This window comes from Nesoenas mayeri (genome assembly GCF_963082525.1).
Source record: "Nesoenas mayeri genome assembly, chromosome: 1".
Classification (NCBI taxonomy): domain Eukaryota; kingdom Metazoa; phylum Chordata; class Aves; order Columbiformes; family Columbidae; genus Nesoenas; species Nesoenas mayeri.
In genome coordinates, this window is record NC_137541.1 from 191,288,070 (window position 1) to 191,312,541 (window position 24,472).

Here is a 24,472-nt window from a genome sequence, read left to right on the forward strand (position 1 = left end):
GGTTTATAAATTAATAGCCCTGAATGAGAAAGTGGTTTACAACGCATGTTGTAAACTGCCTTGACACCTTTTGGACAAAAATCTCTAAACATTGCACCATGAAATAGTGTATTCCCGCACCTTAAACCACACATTTGGAAAAGTGGACATTCAGACAGACAGGCGCTTCAACACCTGCTCAGCACTGCACACTCTCAGCAACTGAGATGTAATTCTGCTCTTACATCTTCAAACAAATGAAAAAAATACTCTCAAACAGATGTACCTCCATCATAATTTAACTTTTCTACTTATTGCTTAGGACTCACCACCAGCCAAAATCTAGTTTGTAAAACCTATATTCACACCCACAAAAATCCCTGAACACCTTGTGTTTCAAAATACTGAAAAGCACTGACATCTGTAGATTATTTACATACTGAGGTAGAAAAACAAGGTCAAACTGAAATCCCAGCAAGAAACCACCCATTTTTAAGTGCCTTCATGTACCAAACTTCTCCAGCTTTTTGTGCTTTTATAATTAGAACTTCCAATTTTTAGCAGTTTGAGCTTCATTTTAGCTCTTAGAAAATATTCACACTAGAATACAAAGATTTACAATTACTAGAATGAAAACAAGATAAAGTTCAGTTTCTCATTTATGCGGAACTTTATATATCCCCATAATCTCCTTTGCAGCCTTTTTTTACCACTTTCTCCATACATTCCATTCTCTGCAATCCCTCCCCCTTCTCCTGTCTCACAGGGCTGGAACATCCTTCTGTTCTTATTTCCACCAGATACGCATATCCATGCTTTTCTAAAGTCTTGTGTGTCCATGGGAAGCTATGTAATTACATCATATAATACAAAAAATCTTACGCTGTACACTGTTTAAGTCAATTACACAGCTGGGATTCTGGCACAATAAAGGAACTTGGGATTACACCCTTCAAAAGTCACATGCTCTGCTTTTGCTGCTAACTTTGAGAGGACCTTGAACTTCTCATTACCACACTTTCAACACAACTTCAAACTGCTAAGGTCCTGAAAAGACAATTTTGCTCCTGGTCAGAGGCTCCAAGTTTCAGATTACTAACTCTCCAACCCCCAGAAACATTAAGTTTTTCTGCTCTACTCTGAGTAGAACAACAAACCTTTCAGCAATATAGAACAGCAGCGAAAACCATGTACGTAGGACATCCATACACAAATTTGAAGACCAGTTTTATGTTTCTCCCTTCTCAAAGCAACTGTCTACTAATGAAGGTTTGCACTAAATCCAATTTGTCAGTCTTCTCTCCCTTGAGAAAAGTGGAGCTTCACTGGCTCCAGCCACTCCTCTGCAACCATGCCTGGTCCTTCTACAAATCCTTCCTTTATTTATAGGAAGGATTCATATTTACTGCCACAGTGGCTTTGCTGCTCGCCCTGCAGCAAAAGGGCCCAGACAGACTTGAGTCCAAATGTCCCTACAAAATGTAGGATCAATTTGCCAGCACCACACTGCCCATGACTCCCATTTTCAGTAATGGGGATACATCCAAACATCAAGTAATACAACACCTGTATTGATATGGAAAGGCTCTGCTGTGAGCTTCATATTGGCTCTTACATGGCAGAACCTTAGTGAACTGAAACAAACTCTTAAGGTGCCAAAAATTCTGTAATAGTTATATGCCTAGTGTCAATTTACTCATTTCACTCAGACATCAAAAAGAACATAACCCTCACAGAAAGACTAAAGTAGTGATCACTGAAGAATCAAAAGCACCACACAAGTACAACGCAGTAATAACAACAGTGTTGTAGTTATAATCACTACAGTAATTTCCACCTAATCCCCATCTTAAGGTACGTCAGGCAGATTCCTCCCAGACTTCATTATCATCCCAAGGATAACCTGCTGCTTCTGTATGAGATACGCTCAAATCCAGCAGTACCTCTCCCCTCTTACGAAGTTGAAGAAAATTCAGAAATAAAGTAACAATGAAGTTTAACACACAAGTAGAGAAATATACATTATCCCAACATAAAAATTAAGAGTTTACACTTTCTGATCATGGTGTTTACATCTTCAAATTCTGTACTGATGGAATTTTTAATTTGCATTAAGTATCAACCATTTTAGCAAAGAACATGAATTTTTACCAGTAGAAATGCTCCTCATATGAAAATTATATTAAAAAGGTTGTGTGTGTTTGCTTTTAAAATACATTTAATGATTACTTTTGCATCTCCTCCACAGATTATAGCATAATCAAGCAGAGTACATAGCACAGCAGTGTGAAGGGAATAAAACATCTCTGCAAGTCACTCTCCTGGAGGCCCACTATGCTGACTTGTGAAATACATACTTACTCCAAATATGGGTTGAGATTGGTTGAACTGCTTCTAACATTTTCCAAAATTTAAAATAAAGCATCCAAAATACTGAAAAAGTGACTAGTAAAAAATAATTTTACCTGTAAATTGTTTTCTGTGACTCTGTTCCACCAAACCATATTGATGGGTACTCCTGTTTTACACCTGTCAGCCAGACAGCCAATAGGGTTCTTTGATTTTCTTGCTTTTGATCCCACCGGAACTATCCTCTCATCCAGCATCCCCAGTCGATACTTCCTGGGCTACGAAAAAGAAGGAGAGAAACCAAGCCACTCCTAACAACCCTCATCTAAAGCTACGCTAAGATAGGTATTACACTGTGTTATGATTTCTGGATTGGTGGAATAGGAAACAATTTGCAAGTAAAATTTATCTGAGACTGTTTCCTTTCAATCCTGACTACTTGGTTATAATAATCAACACTTAAACTAAACTTCAGGGACTAGCAATTATTTGTAAGCAAAACTTTCTATCTCAAGTCAGTCACTGAAATATGAGTGCAAATTTGGGAATTCTGAAAGAATGAGGAATTGTATTAAAAAAACCACGTATTTCTCAAACAGATACCTTCAATCACATCATAATACTGAACTCTAACACTTTCCTTCAGATTTCTATGGAACAATAAACAAACACTGGCTTTCGTATGCTGCTTTTAAAGTTCTAATTTTCCAAGACTCATCTCTTGAAGACTTGCTTTTAAAAGATCAAGTAGAACTGAGTAGCCAAGTGCAACAGACCTCAATGAGAAAAACACTTCTGCTCAAATTAATATTCAAAAGACTAACTTCAGCTACTGTCTTAAGTGAAGACAGACAAGAATTACTATGATAAATACATTGGAAACTGACTTAAACTTCAGAAAATAAAACACACTTCAAGCAAAAATGCAGAACATACTTGTGCTTTAAGTGACATTTCTATTACAGTAGTAATGATATCAACAAATGAAACTATTTATAAAGCACGATATGAACATTTAAATTTAAAAGCACACTGTAAGAAAAAAATCCGTTAAATACTTTCAAACAGGTAAAGTACACAAGTTCTCCAAATTTCTCAATATTTTCAAACCAATGCACTCTGATCTCAATAGTAAATACCACTAAAAGACATACTTCATCATGCATGTATATTTAGACCAGAGTTTTTATAGCAAGTATACTAACAATTTGACTAAATTGTAGGGGGTTGGTCTGTTTTTCTTTTACTTTTTTTTTTTTTTTAAATCCAACTATCTTCATCTGACAATAGACCAATTTTCAATTACTCAAATCTTAACTTACCTTTATTCAGATATCTACTTCATCTGGCACCTTAGAAATCTTAGCAACATCTACCTTGATTCTAATTTAAAAAATTGTTCCTCATGAAACAAGGTGAGAATCCAGTTGAAGATTTCTCACTCACACACAACATACAAAACACAGGACAAAGCTACCACAAAATGGCTGCAAACCCAAAACCTAAACAGATTCCCCCCCCTCTACTTCCCTGAAAATTTTCAGGCTGAAAGCTTTGGAAAGAATTAAAACTGAGTCACTAGTACCTTATTTGCCTAAAAAAAGAAGGAAAAAAACAGGCCCCCAAAGATACTATGACTATGAACTAAAAAGGCAATAAACTCCATGAAGATCAAGTCAACCAACTTTATTAACAACAAACAAGACTGAATTTTTTAGATTTTTTTTTTTAGAAATTGAGTAAACTCTGTGATAAGTAGACACAAAGTCCTCCTATAGTTCAAATGCAAACCTGATCATAGCAAATGTAAACATTGGTTGTTTATTGGAGAACGACTCAACTACTGGGCAACTTATCATCTTAGTAATTCAGAAGGACTAATAATATCATAAACTGAAAAGCTGTAAGGCCTAAGAAGCCAGACATACAAATAATGTTGGACTTTAGGGTGGGGTTTGAACACAACAGGTGTTTTTCTTATCCTGGCAACTGGAAATAATGACAACATAATGAAGAGTAACAGTTTCCCCATCTCTCTCCATGTTCTACCAAGTGCAGGGGCACAATCTGCCTCAGATCACTGGACTATAACTCAGTGTGCAAACATGGTCCTATTCATAAAGGTTCTTTTAATCCTCCATAATAGAAGGTGATCTATAAATATTTTTAAAAGGGGAAACAAAACAAAAGAGGAGCTGAGCCAATGTAGACAGAGGCTATTTCAGTTACAATGAGATTCAGATTACAGGTAATAGAATGAAACCATATTTTAGGCTTTATGAAGAATAAAACTGAGGGGAGACGGGGGCATGCAGCAGTCAATTCTATGCCATAAACAACATAGAGCCAATGTGAGGTCATATACCAGTAGTTCTTGCCCTACTGGTATGAAAAAATTAAACTAAAATAACTAAAAATAAACTAAAAAGTGGGTGAAACTAAATTAAAATTTTACTTTCATTATCTTCCATAAAACATCAACAGATTACTAGGCCAGTATTTCATTGTTCAGACAGACATTAGAAGACGGACAACACAATATTAACATTTGAAAATACATTTCAGTCTATTTGAATCAAAATAATTCTAAATTACACTTGTTTTCAATGAGCAAAACAGCCTCTGATTCACAAATCAAATCTGAATTTACAAGAGACCAGAAAACATGGGGAAAAAAGTGTCTGCCAAGGGGAGAGATTCAATAGAAAGGGAAGATCATAGTCTGAGCAGTCTGAATAAGCACATCAACTTAGTGACATTCCTGCCTTCTGCACAGAGCAGCAAATAAAGCGACAGAGGCAGAACAGCACAGCTTGAGCCAAGCAAGAACTCTGCATCCAATGATCATTTCTGAACTGATGGATCTACCTAAAACACAGAGCCATGACAACCCGGACTAACAAACCCAACTTCTTGGCATAGGGACAATTGCTCTTAATGATTACAAAAGCAACTGCATTTTTCCTTCCCTCAAGTCTTTCTGAGAGGTAAAAAAAAAGTATTCAACTGTGCAGGTGAAAGGATCCTTCAACATACTGAACTTTCTTTTTTTGGGGGGAGAGGTGACTAAAACACTTAAATACTTCATAATCCTTTAGCAAGTATTTCTCAAATTAGGTTGCACCTTCCAATGTGGCTACAAGTTGCAAATGAGTTGTAAAAGGTTAAAAACATCACAATTATTTTTAAATAGAAAAATAAGGTTAAATAATTAAAATGAAATTTAAGAGAAAGGCAAAAAGGCAACAAACCAAATTATTGCAAAGCATTGCTGGAAGAGTTCAGTTCCTCCAGGACAAAGAAGTGAATCAGTCATAATTGCTGGTTGCAAATGTTTACATGAGGCAGGGAACAACTACCTGCCTTTAATTGCTAGCAACAGCTTGGCTCCCCAGGGTGAGAAGGGTAAGCATTTTCAACCATAGGTAATAATTATAACCCTTGCCCTGTAGAACCACATTGTTGCCAGCAATTAATGATAGGAAGCTGTTGGTTGGCATGATTAGAGAAAAGGTATCTATCTATTAGGAGAGATAAACCCCCAAAGTCTGAGAAACATTACACTTCAACAAAACAAATCCACTCTGAAAACAAAAAGGTCCTTCCTGAGTTCACATCAGAACACTACTACAGATGAGTAACTTAATTAGCCCACACTAGAAAATATTCCTCAAGTCAGCTTAACTGCTTGCTTCCCATTCATTCAACAAAAAGTTTGGGAACATGTTTCACAAGTCTTTTTTTCCTACTGTTTGCTCTAACAGTGTCTTCAGCCCTAGTTCCTGCCATTTGGACAGGGAGCAATGTCACACTCCCTCTTCACAGTTCAGGGTTGGACATACCACTAGTGTAAGATGTTCTAAGCCTATCCTAGAGGAATAAATGCGAACAAGAAAAGGTTTATGAAGATTCAAACTGTACAGACTTCTCCTGTCTAATAATTCCCATGTAATATTTAAGTCTGGGTAAACTGGCAAATCAAACTACACAGTTTCAAAGTCTTCTTCCACTGAAGATCTGCAATTAGATTTTTTTTCAGGATCACTCATGTCCCAAATTACATTTCTGTTCCTTAAAATGCACCTACTGCTAGTGGGTTTTTAGTTTTATATTTACAAGACATTTTCTGCACCAAAAAATGCACAATTAAGTTTGGCATACAAATACATGAGCAGGCCATTGTGTTTTAAAGTATTGTGAATAATCTGAGCTATGGTAATGCTTTCTATGAGCATATACTACTGAAGCAAATGCAAGTGATCTTAAGACTTCTCCATCACAAGCTAAATTAAGCAGTATTACCTTAAATTACCATAGCTAAATGGTATCACAGTAGCATTAGCTAGGGCACATCTGTTGTACAGCAAGTTGACTGTATATGCACGTACAAACAGATAAAAATAAATATTACACTATCAAACAAGAAAGATCAGGTATGCAGTATCATATTTTCCTTGTACTACTTATAACAAAATTAAGCAACATATGCTACTTTAAGTTTCAATGTTGACTTGTTTTTTAAGACTTCAGTTTTTTAACAGAAGCTAGTAGCAAAAAGACCATTAGAAAAACAGGTTAAACACTCAGCTAGGGTGTTAGTCTACTGAGACAGAACCAAATTTTGTTGTATTATGTCTTGAAAATCAGAAGTTAACAAGCCAGTGGTATCATCACTGCTACCTTAATCCAGCAGCCATAACTGATTAGCTGGATTAAGACAGTATTTGGAACACACAGCCATGGATATGAACTTCAAATTTTACTGAGGAAAAGCACAATATTCCAGGCAGGTTCCCTATTCAGGCACAATCAGCTGAGAAGCATCTTAATAGTGATACAACTATGTAACTGGATTTAGTAGTAAGTTCTACAGAGCACTACAGCTGAACATTAGGTATGGTCACCAGGAATATCCCAGCTGCTTTGCAAGATGGTAATATGAAAAAGAGAAGCTGTCCTGTCCTTACTTTAAGTTTGTGGCCAATAGAGCTGCAAAATCCTTCACATGGTTTGGGTTTGTTGCTACCCGAGACACTTTCTTCTCTTTCTCTTTCATTACAACCTCTTACTGTTAGAGAAAACAAGTGTCATCTACTCTCTATCTCAAATTCTCAATGTTGGAATCTTTTTTTACTTGATATGCACAAAAAAAAAGAAAAGGAGCATGGTCAACAGGACAAAAGTAATTGTGTGCTTGGTTGGTGGTTGTTCGTTGTTGGGTGGTGGTTTTTTCTTTTTTATGGAAAAAAGAGTATGCTAACATTTATAATGTTTGTATGTTTACAGTTTTAAAGTTTATAATGTTATACATTGGGGTTACATGTACTTATAGACTAGCCACCCTCTCATCTGGAACCATTTTTTACATTTTTTCATGAAATCCTGTACTTGGCTGGGAATAAAACTTTCACTATTTGAACAGTATCATGCAGAGACAAACAAAAAAAGATTCTTTCACCCAAACAAAATGAAAATACGCAATTTTGCATGGAGATAAGTGTTATTCCAGAGCAACGTATTTGACCATTGCAAAAAAATTACATGTTTGGTTCAATCAAAATTTAGAGCGAAGGCTACAACAGATCAGGCATTACATCATGTATTTTAAACCACAGCTAAGGAAAAAGTATATTTATGAGTAAATACACTGAAGACATGAAAATCCTGAAGAGTTTAGAGGCAGCTAAAGAAAATGGACATATCTTTAAATCAAATCTTTTCTCACCAATTTTGCAGTCTAGCTAGGTTGGATGAGGTAGGAATTACCACAACAGCTAAAACCTAGCAGAGATGCAGTTATACTGACAAAGTTCTTTACCAAGAAACTAATACCACCTGCTGAATTGAAACAAGCTGGTGGAAAAGCAGGCTTTTTCCACCATTATTAGAGCAGATAATTCTAAATGTGTACTGAGGACTTGTCAGAGTGTCACCACCCCAAGATGTACTTTCAAAAACTCCATTGCTAAAGGAGCACACAGTGAACAAACTACAAGTTTTTAATGTTTAAAGGTCTCTTTTTTCTAATATGCCAGGTGGTTTTATGTTACTTATAAAAATAGTGGAAAAATTATGCACAGTTAAGAACCAAAAATATAGGTAAAAGAGGACTAAAGACTGATGCAGCTTTTACTGTGGTCTTTACTAAGCACATGATTTCTCAAAAATGGTATAATTTCTAGTCACTTCAAAAATTTGTATAGTGTCCTCAACAAACATGTGCACAAATTAAATAAAAACACTTCAATTATTTTACTGCAAATCACTCTTAAAGACTACATCCACCTTGGCAGAGAAAGAATCAAATATAGCTTGTAAATATAGGCCAAAGTATCTTGCACAGTGAAGTTACATTTGTAGTTAACTGCTTCAGGTTGTAAGCTGCACCTGACTAAGTCTAGGTGGCTGAGAAGTTATGCTTTAAAAATTAGGAGTTTTAGATGTCTGTAGGATATAACATATAACTGACCTGCTTAAGATACAAAACAGAAACAAGCTAAGGTCTTTTTAATACAATTCCAAGGTAAGTGCTGCACTACACAGTCATCTTATTCTGCTCTTCTCCTTCAAGTACCAGGCAACAAAAATATGACAAATCCTTAAAGTGTTACATATTTTTAGAAGGAAGTGCTTTAATAATCTGATCATTTACATGACACAATGACCACTAACTCACAGGCAAAAATGCATGTGAATAATAGATTGTCACATGTCACACTCTAAAACAAAGAATATCATACTATGTAGCAATTACTAAGCAAAAGCACATGAGCAAGAAACAATTCCAATAACTATTCCAAAGAAAAACTTAACAGGTTAGATGACATCATAACCTTAAAATACTTTATAGATCAAAGTAAACATCATACTACCTGCGAACACACATTAGTTTTCTCTAGAAGCATAGTCTGTCTGACATTCTATATTCCTGCAACAACTTTTTTTGCATCAAAATAAACTAGCGCTTTATTACTGCAGTTGGGGTGTATAATCCCAGAAGAAAAATTTCAGGTTTTAAATAGAAATTTAGCCCAGATACATTATAAAAATCTGTGCTGTCACAATTCTGCAGTTTACAACACAGTGGCATTATGTGGTGTTTGGTAATGACCCCTCAACTTCTCAGACCATGATTCATGCTTCTGAGATGGAATTCAGGAGGCTATGAAACACGAAACAAGTGCCTCAGCACATTTTAATTAAAGGTAAATACAGTAAGACCAAACATGGCACACATGCCTTTTCAATGAACATCACCGAACAATCCAAAGATCAGGTAGCAGAGGTGTCAAGATAGAGCTGGAAAGAAATGTAGCTTCCCAACAGGAAACAAAGCTAGACGGAGGACAGGACACTCAAAAATGGATGAGCAATAGTTTAGGTCTCAAGAATTTGGTTTCCACAGGACCTGAAGCTAGCTTTATTGTTTTCTTTTAACACGAGAGGGGAAACTCTCCTTGTAGTCATTAAAAAGCTTGCATTTATGAAGACTAGGCTTACAGACAGTCTCTTTTTTCAAAATAGTTTTCTCTGCATATTTATTACTGCTGGTCAAAGTACATGAGCTACAGAAGTGTGCTGTCCAGTCTCCACAGAGAACACCAAACAGCAGCACCAGGTGCTCAGTGAACTTCAGTCCAAATAATCTCTCACATACTTTCCATTCTAATTGAGTTTAGAGCTTTTTGGTCCTGGCTTTAACTCACCTGAAACCGACAGAAGGAGTTCTGAAAGCATTTTCTTCAAAATACATACAAAACAGAACTAAAATTGTACTGAAAGTTGTTCATTATAGCTGTTGGTTCACTCCTTGCAGCCTGTGGACTAAGAGTGATTCTCACCTTAATGGCCCTCCTCTAGGTGTGACTGAACAACAACAAAACAATTAAATGGAAATAAACCAATGTTAGGAACTTTTCAGAAGAGTTCAGTTTCCATGAGGATTGAAGGTATAAAAAACAAAGTAAAACCTAAAAGCAATGCTTTTCAGTACCCTGTCAGGCTAACCAGTGACAAGCAAGGGAACCCTTTAGCCTGGATTTGTGGTAACAGTCTCAGAACAAATTTAAACAAAAGTTTCATCATAGATTTTCTTTTTAGTATATTAAGCTGTGACTCCTTTGGCAAGATATTCTGATCAGTTATATAGGCACATCTTTTTATGAACTATTTATCAGAACCAACAAAATGAATGCAAGGAGTTTTCCAGACAGATGATTTAAGGGTTTAGAGAGGAGCATTTTTCTAGATAATGGCTAAAGCAAATTTAGGAAAAACACCCAAGAAGTTCAAGTTCAGAATGCCACCCTATTTTTAACAAGCATAACATGTATTTGAATTAAAAATAAAATAAGTGTGACATCATTATCATTCTCGGGAAAGAGGGTTAGTCTAGTACTAACTCTAGTTTTTGTTCCATGCTTCACAAATCCTATTTGTGCATTGTAGATTAATACTTACCTGAAAATCTTTTATAGGAAATTCACTTTAAGGTTGCTTGTCTTACTGCATGAGGAGTTACAGCAACCGGACAGTAAATCCAGAAGGTTTTACGGTTGACAGAACCTCCACCAAGGCTCCATCTACAGAAATACTTAGCTCCTTTGATTTCATTTTAAGTATCCTATAAAAATGTCTTTAAATAGTAATCTTAGCTTTCCTGAAATCTAAAATTGAAATGCAGTTTAATAATTTCTAAACAGAGAAAACAACCTCGAGAATGTTCATAAAAATTCAAGGACTACGTTTACTTCTTAAACAAAAAATAGAATGTCTTTAAACATCAAAATAATCATAAGCAACTTAAATAGCCCAGTCACACTAACTAGTTTCAAAAAAGCTGTCTAATTAAAGAGCAAGGATATTCAGAATTCTGATCATCAAGTCTTTAATATTTTATTGATATCAAATATTTACATCTACGTGGCTAGCTCACTGTTAAAGCACTGCCAGGATAACGTGATCAGCAGTATTCAGAGACAATAAAGATTAATAAACTTAACTTCCTTGCTTAACACAGCTATGTATTACACGGTTTTACACAACATAAACATGCAGTTTTTATATAGTTGCAAATAACTTAACAGTTCTAAGTATTCAAAATATCACAACTCTAATTTGTAAAGGAAAGTGATTGCTCTTTATTCACTTACCAAGACTGTATTATATCTGTCCTCCAAGTCTGTGATAAACGAAGGAAATGCTGGTTTTGCCAGCTAGTTCAGAACAAACAAAATCTTAGCCCTGGGCTCTTAGCAAGAAAACAAAGTTTTTTCAAATAGTAGATGTTGTGAACACCCACACGTGAAACAGTCACCAAGGCTCCCTTTAGAGTCAATGAACAGAAGCACACGCTTCCAGAAGGCCATCTATCTTGTCTTAGAGCAGGCATCAAGCACTGGCCTGATGTATCAAATTGCTCAAAGCTCTAAGTAAACACCAATTACTGGGGCGGGGGGAATTACATGAGTTTAAGTACCTGGCACTCAAGAACTCAGTGCTTTTGAGGAAATCACTTAAGGCAATTTGAACAATTTTGGTTTTTTAAAACAATACCAAAAATATTAAGAAACTATATCCACAACTACTTGCAATGTATTGACCAGTAGTAAAAGCCTGTCACAAAAGTGTGATTAGTTTCTTGTAACAGCAGCCAATTTTTGTCCACTTAAAGCAGTCACTGACATCTTGTCTTTTCCAAAAGACTTTCCTCAATGTGAGCTGAATGTTCCTTTAAGCTGCTCATCTCTCTTTACTGACTATAGAGGGAGCCTGGATGCCTAGATTTCAGACAACCGAAGTAATATTAGATGAAAGCTTCCCCATTACTAGTATTATTTAACAACCTTTTATACAAACATACATTACAAAATAGCAGTCATAATAAATGATAAATTATTAATATGCAAAGCAAAACAAACCTCTTTCAATTAATGCCAGTTATGTCTGAAATATTAATTGGAAGTCAATCAGTTTCACAGACAAATCTTTCTCTTGATACTATTTTAGCAGTAAGTGACTTAACTTGCTGATTTTCTCTTGGGGAAAAAAAGGGTTCAAGTCAGAAAAGACTCAGCATCAGCATTTGAGCTTGGAATTATTTGAGCTTTATACTCTAACATTAATCTGTTTCCATTTTATACTGTTTTAATTAATTTTGATGTAACTCTTGGAGACAGTGGTCCCTCTGGTAATACTTCTGTATGACAGTGCATTTTGTTTTGTGTATGCAGTTTATATATATAAGCACACACACTTGCATGCATATATATAGTGCTTGCAGACTTAAAAAAGAATGGATTATTTGCATTCCTACTATCCTTAGTAAGTGGATAAACAATACATGTATAGTTGTTTACATCCGACTTCCAGTGAGCTATATTGGCATTAAGGAAAAGGGCAATTGGGAGATTCTGTGTAATTTGGATACATCATAATATTAGGAAGTTAACACTCTACAACAGCATTTCATTTCAAGGAACATCAGTCTGATAGGCCAACTATGGTAACTATCTTCAAGACCACTCTTCACCTGCAGGAATGATACATAGCTGCCAACTGCCAACACACAAATAAAGCTCTCTGGAAAGTCACCAGCACACTGATGCAGCTTACTTTCAAGACAGTATGTTATCAACTACAGAAAAGTTCAGGATCAGGCTAATAGAGTGGTACAATATGAAAGTCATCAGTAAAAGCAAAAACCAATAACTGGTTGGGACAAGATAACATCTTTTTTGATAAGCCACAGTTCACAAGAATGAGAAGGAACTCTGGTGTAGCCAGACTTATATCTCTTATTCAAGTCACTGTGTTTTTAAGTGTTTAATTGGAAGACATCACAGCTTGTGTTGGCACAGGTCAGAGGTGTTTGAAGGTGCTGTCTAATCCTCAGCAAAAGAAAAATTCCTCAATATAGATCAGAGGGGGAAAAAAATCCCAACCCCTAGCTTTCCAATATTATTACAGTGTCTTTCAAACTAAATGCATTTCAAACTGTAAGAATTACTTTCACATCATGTACAAATAAATGGGGGAATGATTCTTAATGTATTCAGAACTTGTTGCCATGAAGGCTTGCTTACAGGTGGCTTGTGCCTCAGTACAATCAAAATAATTTGTTTTCAAACTCAATGGGCTATGTCCTAATTTTCATATTCAAAACATTCTTATAAACTTCAGTTTACAAGTGTTTGGAATATCTCTTAATAGCAGCAGCAGTCTGATCTGGTGTAGCAAAAGTAATATCTTGTTTATACCAGCAGCAACAAATTAAAATAAATCTAGTAACATTAGAAGAATCATCTTTATTTCACACAGCATTTCAAGTAATTCCAGATCTTCTTGCCTGTCAACTCATACACAAATATGCTACTTAAGACTTAGTTGTTGCTTACCTTCCTCCTTTGAGACACGCTTAGGGCAGCAAAGTCATTAAACAAGGATGAATTCGGTGAAGTTAGTGGATCTGTAAAAAGAAGGTACAACAACATGTTATACATCTCTATTGTGAAAAATAAATTTTTCATTTTACATTTTTTAACTTATTTCTGTATGGAAAAAACCTTTGGACAAGCTAGCCAAACAAAGTTTAGCAACCACACTGCTAAAAGTACAGCATTTATTAGATTCTGTGCAACTGCTCAACTGGTGCTTATTAGCAGAACTGAGTAAAATTAATTGCTGGTGACACTATTTAATGTCTATCTAACATTTCAAAGCCTTCATCTCCAGTTACCCAAAATTAGTCATCTTCTGTATAACATAGTATTACAAATAATGATGGGGATCTTACTTTTTCTGTCACACTGTTCTGCACAAATTTAAATCAGAACTAAGAGTAGCAAAAGTGTACATCCTGACAGTAGCTTTTTATTGCTTTTTCTTTGTCCCTATGCTTCCTTCCCAGAGCTGAAGCAACAAAAAAATAGCAATCACAGATGCAACTTAAAACTCCAAACTGCACAGATAGAACTGACAAATCAGTAGATGACTGCCAGCTGTAAACACTGGTGTTTTGATGAAACACTTTCTTCAATGTTAATCAATACTCCTTAAAAGTATAATTCTACAAGTGAAGCACAGCTTGTGGGGGGAGAAGAAAAGGACTTGAGACACAACAGAATTTAAACTGGATTTCTAAAAGTCTGTCTGGTTTCTCTCCTTCACATGCATCACCATCAGTATTTGGCCTGTCACAGTCAAACTCTGACTGCATTTAAAACTGCAGATCTCCACTGCCTTGAATAGTTAATTGTTCAATGGGACAAAAGAAGCAGGATTAATCACAAAACCTACTGGAAATGAACCAGGAGAAAGAAAACAGAAAAAAGTCACCACAAATTTCAACTTTAAAGCAAGTTACTTTTACAGTACTTACTATCAGGCTTAAAAATTATAACCCTAGTAAGTAGACTAGCTGCAGGGTCAGACATGTAAATGAAATTCTAGAACATAATTTACACAGCAATTTTCAGAGCAGAAATATATTTTAAACATATGCCCTTGCCATAAGGGAGCAGAACCCTCTTCTTTAAAGACCTTAGTTTGAAAGCTACAGCTGAAATTATCTGCAGTGATTCTGAAAAGCGCATTACAGATGTCCAATATACCCTCCACAAGAATTTAGTGAGTATGTAGGCTGGCACTACAGAGACATTTTGCAGTTGGAAACCATGTTTCCTATAGCAGGTAAAAATTTGTAAGAGGTAAAGTACTGCTTACAGGACAAAACTTAATAGCTATTAAAAATCATTAGTTATGCAATACATTTCACAAAACCCGTACACCCTAAATTTAAGAATAAAAACCTGTACATTCATTCCACACAATAACTAACTTGAACAGCAGAGCAACAAAAATGCAAAAATGCTTAAGCTATCAGAGCTTTACAGTGGATATTCAAACCAGCATTTCACTTGAAGTGACAAGTCCAATAATGACTTTTTTTAGTTTATCTCCACTGGAGCAAAGAGAAGGCTGAAAATTCACGAGTTCAGTAGCGCTCAGCTTCATATTAAAAGTAATCACAAAACACACTACTGTTAAAAAATAAAGTTCTAGTGTACCTCAAATCAAATCCGAGGAGGAAAAAAACCCAACTCCCTTAAGTCTCAGTTTTGCAAAAGTAAATCTTATATTTCTTACTTTTATATATATATTCCTTTAAAAGTACTTACCATGGCCTGCGTACTGCTTGGCACTGTCATTGAGAAGGCTAGGGGAGCTGCTGCTATTTGTCATCCTCTGTAAAAATACAACACAAAAGTGTACATGTAAAATAAAGCTGTAAAAGACTAAGTGAAGGCATTGGGGACGACATTTGGAAAGTTTTAAAAACAGACTTTGAAACCTGTGCTCATTCCCCATTTGGTAAATACTCTCAGCAGACAGTGGTTTGTAGTTGACAAAAAAGCATTTTGCTCAATAGTAATGTAAACCAAAAATGACTGTATACAAAAGCTAAACACTATCTTAATGAATTTCTTCTAATTGGGAGGGTCTAGCAAGCCTGTGGCTCTCCCTGTTGTAAAAATGTTAGATAAGCAAAGTACATATCTCCTTAAAACATTCTCCAACACTGCACTCCTGAAACAACTCCTCCCTTCATTATACACGATCATCACAGCATGAAAATTTTCCAACTAAAAATACTCAGTATAGCATTTGATAGATTCTTTTGAAGAAAGAACCTTTCAACAAAATCACACAACTCTTGTAAGCCAGCAAGGCATCTGAAACCTTCTCAATATTCCTTCTAGCCTCCGCCTGCTTCTACATTCCTCTAGAGAACAGGCCTTGCAATAAACTGGACTAAGCAAGGCAGTGCCGCTCTAAGAGTTATCACTGCTTTGATAGAGAAGTTTAAAAGTGTCTCTTCTTACTCCTGCTTATTATTTTCTTTGACCAGTCTCCCAATAGGAGAAGAAAAAAAAAAAGGTGAGAAGAAAAGCAAGGCAAGCCCAGGAAGTGTTCTTCATCACTGAGATATGACCAGTAATTTGTTAAAATATTCCCTGGCATGCTTTTGGCCCACATCAACCAGGAGTTTCCCAGCCAATTTCCAGGCACTATTCAGCAGTTAAAAGGTTTGAGATCCCTTCAAATAGACAGTTTGCATGCAGCCTCTGCTTTGCCGGGTAAGCATACAGCAGCACAAACAGGCCATTTCTGTGCCAGCTGGCACTATGGATCAAGGACAGTTTCCAGGCATGTTTAGCTTAGTAGTCTAGACACAGACCAAGACTCAAAACTGGCCACTGGAGTTGTTCTTTATGCTTGTATTTTTCCACAGCCAATCTCTATGATGGTGGCAGAGGGCAAGAAGTCTAATACATTATACTTAAATGCTATTTCATTTAATTCTTGATCAGAAAGAACAATAATCCGGAGTAAACTGGGTAAGAACAGAGAAGAACCAACAGAAGCTGGAACATTACCCAGTATGGTAGAACTGCAAACCTCCTGCAATTCAAGTTTCTCAACATTTGCAGTTTTCATAGTACCAAAGACTTCACCAGAAGCTGCAGCTTTTAATACTTGTATCTAAGAGGACTAATACATTATGTAAAGTAATTTTTATGTGGAAAGCAAGTTGTAAAAAAAAAAATAAAAAAAAAAATAAAAATAGCCTGCATTATTAGAAAACTAAGTTGAAGAAAGTTTTGATAAAATGATAAAATTTAGGTACATCAGCAGATATCTTCAAATGTTACCCTCTCAACATGCTCAATCCCTCAGTGCTTTAATCTCCCATGTATTATTTCCAATATCTGTGCTGCATTGCTACAGCAAGCTTTCTACAATCATTCAGGCTTCTCTGATACAATTCTTCATTCAGTAAAAGTATGTAGTACTATATGAAGCAGAGCTATAGCACATGCAGATGTCCTAGGGCAATATGTGTAACAGGTATACACATAAACACGACAAACCTTCAGCTTTCTAAAGACTTAAATGAAGAAAGCTGTTTGCTATACACGCTTTCCTTATTTTGATGCCATGTGTCTCATGTTCCTAACTACACTGAACTGACACAATGTAACTCTCACTAAAAGGTTAGCGATCAGCTATTCTTTACAAAGAAGGGATGCCTCTATTGAAACAAAGTTTACCTGTTTCTACAAAACAAGGTAACACTTTCTGAGATCCACACTAAATTAATAGGCTTTGCCAAGTTCAGGGGTGTTTGTCCTGCTCACTGTCATCAAAATAAATAATTTCTGGTTTATAGTAGCTAAACTATGCATACATCATATTCCTTTCCTGACTAAGCAATGGAAAGAAGTTAGATACTTTTTCACAAATTGTTAAAAAGCATCTCTTATTTCTGGACATTTGATCCATCCACACTGATCCTTTATAAGAGGAAGTGACTTGTGAAAACATTTCCCAAAGGGAACCTTTCAGATTTACACACAATACTGTTCACATCTATTTGTAACACTCAGATTTTCACGAAAATTTTCATTTAAAAGATAATGCTCTGTTGGAACAATACAATATTGAGATCTGACTTGGTATCAAAGATGTTTAAGCATGTGGCTTAAAAACTGAATGAAGCACTTCTGTGACATCAATATTCTACCTGTTCAAGTACAGGAGTTAAACATTCAGTCAACAGACTCGCAATGTGAATAGGTGACTGCCGGGATGAAAGTCAGTGCTGATATGATCACTAAAAACATATAGTGCATACAAGAGAGACAGACTGCCACAGAACACATTGTTCAGGATTCCAAAAGAACAATGCAAACAAAGCCTACGAACATTGACTGTGCTTTTACAAAGTCAAGTCTTGTTCAAAGTGAAAACATATTTTACATGAACCAGGATTCTGAGAAGCCAAAGATTCCCTCACTCATCTTGGGCAGCTCTTGCTTCAACAACTGCTTGCAAGCTGTACCTTGAATGAGGTTAAAAGCTTGCACTTCACCACTCGCTTTCATGAATTTTTCATTTGACTCACTTTTATTACACATGCACAAGCTTCTTAACCTTAACATTATTCATACAAGTCCTGCATGTAATCAGTGAAGGATTTTTAAACTGTTTTAATATTAAAAGTTCTACCACACCCAAAAGCAGTTAGTCATAACAAAGGTTATTCCTGCATCTGCTTTTACCAAGTCAGGCTGAAAATGTCTTGAAAGGAAAAAAAAAAAAAAACCAAAACAACAACAACAACAACAAAAACCCCACACCCAAGTACTATTTGTGTTTTCCGGAAGGCAGTTTTGATTTTAAATAACACTTCTCAATCTCTTCTAATGATGTTGAACTATTTTTCATACAAATTCAATTTCAAGAAGAATGCAATCACTAAGACTCAAAGCCCAGAAGATGAAAGCTCTAGGAAGGTAAGAGCAACCATTAACAGAAGAAAAACTGTTCATTCCTATTAAGCCTGCCAGGCAAAGCAAGCACACACATGAGAGCTTCAGACTTTTTTAGTACATCTTGACTTTCACCATATGTATGCTAATACAGAAAGATAACTTTGTAGTAACCAAGCACCACACCAATATCGTTCAGTTCCACATAAACTCCTTTTCTTTGTCTGCCTATTGCTATGATTTATTGACGTTCTTTAAGCACTAGTTAAAATTCAACTAGGCTGACTGACACACATCCTGCCCTTCTCCCTTTAAATGAATTAAAGTTGTTTCTGTTCACAACTCAAAAGAAAGCTACTGCATAACAATAGTGCCACATTCATTACTGTCCAAAGATTTAACCTGAGGCTTCAGCTTAAGTTTGAACCTACCACCAGTAACAAAAACACAGGCTCTTGAATTTCACAGGAAAATTGATAAATAAATTTTTTCAAAATACTGTGTTAATTCCCAAATATTCAAGCAATTAAGTTACAGGAGGGGAATACGCTCATTCAGAAGTTTACTCTTTCTTTGAGCACCAGGATTAAAGTAACTCATCTCATCTTAGCAAAAGACTATGTGAGAATGTACTGTGTCAAAAATTAAACTTCTGTCAAACTGAATTAGTATCTTACCTAGAGGTAAGACAGCCTATTGCATACTAACGTTTCCTTATCAGAACTGCTGCAAAATAAGGTCTTTTAAAAAACATTATTTTCACGTAGAAATTAAGAAAACACTGACAGCTAATCAACATAATCACTGTAAAAATAATTTCCATATCAGGTTGCTATTTTAATAATAGTTGTGAGGATTGGACACTTCACACAGACTTGGAGAGAAAGGGACCTCTGGAGGCCAACTGGTCAAGCTCTCCTGCTCAAGCAGGGCCACCTAGAGCCCAGGACCATGTCCAGACAGCTTGTGACTATCTCCAAGGAGGGAGACTCCACCACTTCTCTGGGCAATCTGTGTCAGCACTTGGTCACCCCTCACAGTGACAGTGTTTCCTGATGTTCAGAGGAAACCTCCTGTGTTTCAGTTTGTGCCCATCACCGCTGGTCCTGCCACCAGGCACCAAAGAGATCCTGGTTGCATCTTCTTTGCACCCTGGCTTCAGGTATTTGTCTACATGGATGAGATTCCCCTGAGCCTTCTCTCCTCCTCTTCTCATTAAGACAGAGTATGAATAAAGCTTAGCTCTACAGAATTACACCTAATTTTAAATAGCTTATGTTACAAGGCTTATCTTAAGAGAGAGGTTTTGCTTTCTTCTTTACCATTTCTTTTCCCCAAAATATGTAAGAGATGGTATTTGTTCCCTCTGTCTCCACATCCCCTGCCTTAACACTGAGAAAATAAGCACTTAGATCAGGTTCATTCCTATGTTAAGTATGTTATCTCAAAATATTCTGTACTATGTCACAACCTATGTTCTTCATACTGTTCTACTGGAACTATGTTTCAGAATATTTCTCTGTAATTTTTATAATAATGTTAATTGGACTATAAAATAAGTCATCCCACAAAAGAGTGAGATTGTCACAACCAAACAAATAATTGTTTAGTTGTCAGATTCTGTGACCTACAAAGGGTGATACATTTTGCTTTCCTTTCTAAACAATTCAAAACTTGTTTCCACAGTTAACATATTTGGCACCATCTACAGCATGTCCCACTCACAACTGTTTGAACTAAAGCAACTGGATTTCTTCAGAAAGGATTATGTAAACAATTGCATAATTTTATATTTAAAATAACACGCCTGTAGTTCCACTCAATTCTCAACAGTTAAAAACTGAAGACATTTACAAGCTTCTGTACTATAAGGAGAGTTTTATTACTCTACTCTTGGCAGATACAGCAATGGGAACAAAAGGCTTCATGCTTATTCAGCTGCAAGGTTTTGAAGTGAGCATGGTCTCTACTTCTCAGGCTTTTGAAGAACACTTAGTTTACCAACATTAGCATAGTGAAAGCAAGCAAGACCGATTCTTCCCCATTGCTTGGCCTTGACAACTTCAATACTGAAGACTAGAATCATACAATAGTTTGGGTTGGAAGGGACCTTCAAAAGTCATCTAGTCCGACCTCCGCTCCGCAATGAGCAGGGTCATCTTCAACTAGATCAGGTTGCTCAGAGTCCCGTCCAGCCTGGCCTTGAATGTCTCCAGGGATGGGACATTTACCACCTCCCTGGGCAACCTGTGCCAGCATTGCACCACACTCAGTATAAAAAAATTCTTCCTCATGTCTAGTATGATTCTCCTCTCTTTTAGTTTAAAACGACTGCCCCTTGCCTTAACGCAAAAGGCCCCGCTAAAAAGGACTGTTAGGTCCTTTCGTGGTTTGATTAGTGATTAATTGAAAAGCTGTGATTCTCACTTTCTACACTAGCTGCAGTCCAATGGAAGCCACGTAGTTATAAATCTCATCCTAGCAAAATAAGGAAAACTGGATTTCTGTGAAGTAATGTACATGAAGACATCTACTGTTCTATGCTCTTACAACCAAATTGCTCAATATGATATTAGAAGTTTTAACATCAAGGTACTCTTCTGCCTCATTCTGCTACGAACTTTCTCAGATTAATCACATCCTTTTACCATCCCAACATAATACTGCTAAAGCTCCTTCCCACACCACCTGTATCTTTGAGCAAGCCATCAGCTACTCAAGGGGAGCACCAATGTCAGAGGAACACAGACACCAACCAGCCAAGTGGCACGAGCAGAGCAACTGAGTGAACAGACAAGCACCAGAGGCATCCTGGCCAGCCAGCTCCTGCCTCCTCACTGCTGGGAATGCCAAAAGCAACAAGTTGCTTCTTGAACCACACCTGTGCCTGTCTCTTGGCAGCTGCTGCTTCACTACAAAGGAAAGGAACAGCTTTGGGGACAGCATGCAGCCTGTGGGGCATGTGCTGTGCACGCCTGCTCTGTCATTAGAGAAGGGGAAAACAGAAAAATACATGCTTTGATAAGCTGGAAGCTAATACAGCTAATGTAAAATATGAAAGCATATGCAAATTCAGGCAAGAAAAGACACATGGAACAAAACTGTATTATGGGAAAATGCAAACGAATGAGGACAGGACACTACTCATCAATAGGAAACTAGTCAGTAACAACAGAAGAGGCCAATGGAGGGCAGTCAAAGGCTGGCTAATAGCAAAGATCTTTGAGGTAGGAGTGGAAGGATGAGGCAGAGAGGTATTTTTCAGAAAGGAAGAAAAAAGCATTAGAGCCACGACCACTTAAAATCCAGCCTCTTCCAAACTGTGTAAAAGATTTTTTATTTTTTTTTTCCACTGCAAACTGAGCATTACCATTAATTGCATCTTCACCATTAATCTAACCAAAAGGAGTTCTAGATCTCATAACATATACTTCAAATACAAATGAAATCTCCAAGTCAGAAATATTCATTCTCCAAAAATGTTGACCACTAGTCACCTATGTTATTTATGATCAAAGAAGCACATCCTCTCCCCAATTCATCAGGATACAATCCACTTTTACTTGCCTTCCTTTTGCTGTTTAATACTGTAACACAGATTATGCAGTGTACACAAAAACATGATTGCAAAAATCTGGATATATCTTTGCTTGAGGCAATTTGGCCCCATTACATATGCATTCTGATAAACCCAGTATACACAGTCACATACCCTTTTCAACAAGCCTCAGTCTTATTTGCTGTACATGACAAACACATTCTGAAGATTCATTAGGAACAGTCAAGAAGACTCCTCTATTGAATCCCTGATTATTATTTTGGAAGGTATCTAGAGAATAAAGCATTGACCTCAGAAAGACCATCTCATGGTAAAACAAAATAAGCACTACCCAGAAGAGACCAAATCTATTGTTATCTTTGCCAGACCGAGGGCAGTTAAGCAACCTGAACCAAGATTTCTACAGGTGGCCACTAACTCCATTCCTCAACTTCAATCTGTACAGGTTAATTTCTAAAACTCTGGAGTCTCTTTGCCAGCACTGTTGTGGAAGGGTTTGTTTAATTGCCATCCTTTTTCTTCACATGCCTCTATACAATGCAGACTTTCTTCTTTCATAAGGAAAGAGTTCCGCAAAGTCAGATACCATAATTGCAACCTGCAGAGGAAAGTGCACTGCCGACACCGTTCACAAGAAGAATATGACCAGCATGCAGTAGTAAAGCACAGAACTGTAAGATGAACACTTAATTGACTATCACATGGATGCTCATTACACATGCATCATGCATCTTGTGTCCTGAGTAAGTCCAACTCATAATTTTCCCACTAAAAATATTATACAGTGTTATGAGGAATACAACTTTATATGTAACCTCAAGGCTATATTGGCAACCTAAACTTAATATTTCTTAATGTCTAACTATCTTACTAGTGATCTTAGTGTTTTTCTAGCTGTGTGTTTATTTGCATGTTTGTGCAATTTCTCTGTTTTTAAAAACAAGTTGAAAACATTTCCTCATATTGCATCACTGATGCACCTATTTGTGAACTGCACAGATCCACCAAAGATGACTAAGTAACTCATAGATGGAACTCATGTTTTCATCTGCAAAAGTAAAACTGAAAGGCTAATGAAACACTTCACAGGAGATTCTTCATGTTTCAATCAATGGCAGAACATTCTTTTTCCAGTATTGTTAGTTTGATTCAAGGATCTGGGGAGAAATAGGCACATGGATTTGTTCTCTCCAGCCTACTTTGCCCCAACTTCGCATTATGCTAACTTGTTTCTTTGCTCCAATTTCTCTGAGTTTCACTTGTGCAACTACAGTGCCCACGCTGTGAGTGTCCCACCATCACATCTCAACTCCAGTGCCTTTGCTCAAGTCTTCCCTAGTTCCTTATTCCCTTATCTTCAGCTCAGTTTCTCTAAAACCACAACACAAATCTCTTTTTCTCTTATATAGTCCTCTGCTTCAATTAATATGAATGCAGCACTCTTTTTCACTAAATATAGGTCCACTTCCATGCTGCTTCAGTCTGAAGTGGAACGAAAGGAAAGAAGGAAATGAAGCACATCAGCATTCCTGCTTAGAGTTCAGGCAAGGCCTAGATTAGGCCAGAGCTCTAACAGCAAGAATCTACTCAAGCTGAAACATGCAGACATCATCTTTGGGAAATTATCTAACATCTAGGAGGTCTACAGTGGGTCTATATAAACCAGTTTTGCAAAGGTTTAATCAAGTGACAAAATCTGGGCACATTTTCAGAGAGAGAGTAAAAGCTGTATCTTTGACATACACACCAATCTATCAGATTTAAAGTCTCCATTTCAAATCAAACTTAATTTAGAAGCTGATATGCAATCACAACAGACAGCACTACCAGTTTTATCTATGCAAACAAGAACTTAAAATACTATTCAAAGGAAAAAAAAATCAATAAGAATGGTGTTTAAACTGCAGTTTAATTCCTGTAAGCACTTTTTCAACACTAACCAAATCCTTCTTCAGAAATAATTGTCCTTAGCCTCCAATGGGTAAGAGGCACATCAGTTTCTTCTCTTTTCTCAAAGAGAAATACAGTGCCTTGACTGTAATCTCACAGGCAGTAGTATTTTAAAATCCTATGAGCATTCATGTTAGACGCATGCCTTCTTGTCTTTCTAGAAGAAAGAGTTATAATTAAAAATTGTGTTTAGAAATACACCAGTGTTGCTGTAGGATAAAAAACATAACAATTTTGTGCTAAAATAATGAAATTATATGATCTCAGTGATACCAAAATTCATAACTTCCAGTACACTTCA

The 24,472-nt window shown here is 36.5% G+C and overlaps 1 protein-coding gene across 5 annotated transcripts in view; it reads right to left on the minus strand.

The window, feature by feature from the left end:
• The window catches only part of PAN3 (poly(A) specific ribonuclease subunit PAN3), a 79,329-nt gene that overhangs the window by 40,601 nt on the left and 14,256 nt on the right, over window positions 1-24,472 (minus strand). For 4 of the 5 annotated variants that reach the window (XM_080341676.1, XM_080341675.1, XM_080341677.1 and 1 more), the window contains 4 exons: window positions 15,507-15,573; window positions 13,725-13,795; window positions 11,481-11,543; window positions 2,445-2,606 (listed from right to left, as the gene is read on the minus strand). In XM_080341676.1, the coding sequence (XP_080197802.1) occupies window positions 2,445-2,606; window positions 11,481-11,543; window positions 13,725-13,795; window positions 15,507-15,573 (363 nt within the window). The remainder of the gene's footprint in view (window positions 1-2,444; window positions 2,607-11,480; window positions 11,544-13,724; window positions 13,796-15,506; window positions 15,574-24,472) is intronic. The other variant, XM_080341678.1, reaches the window with a different exon arrangement.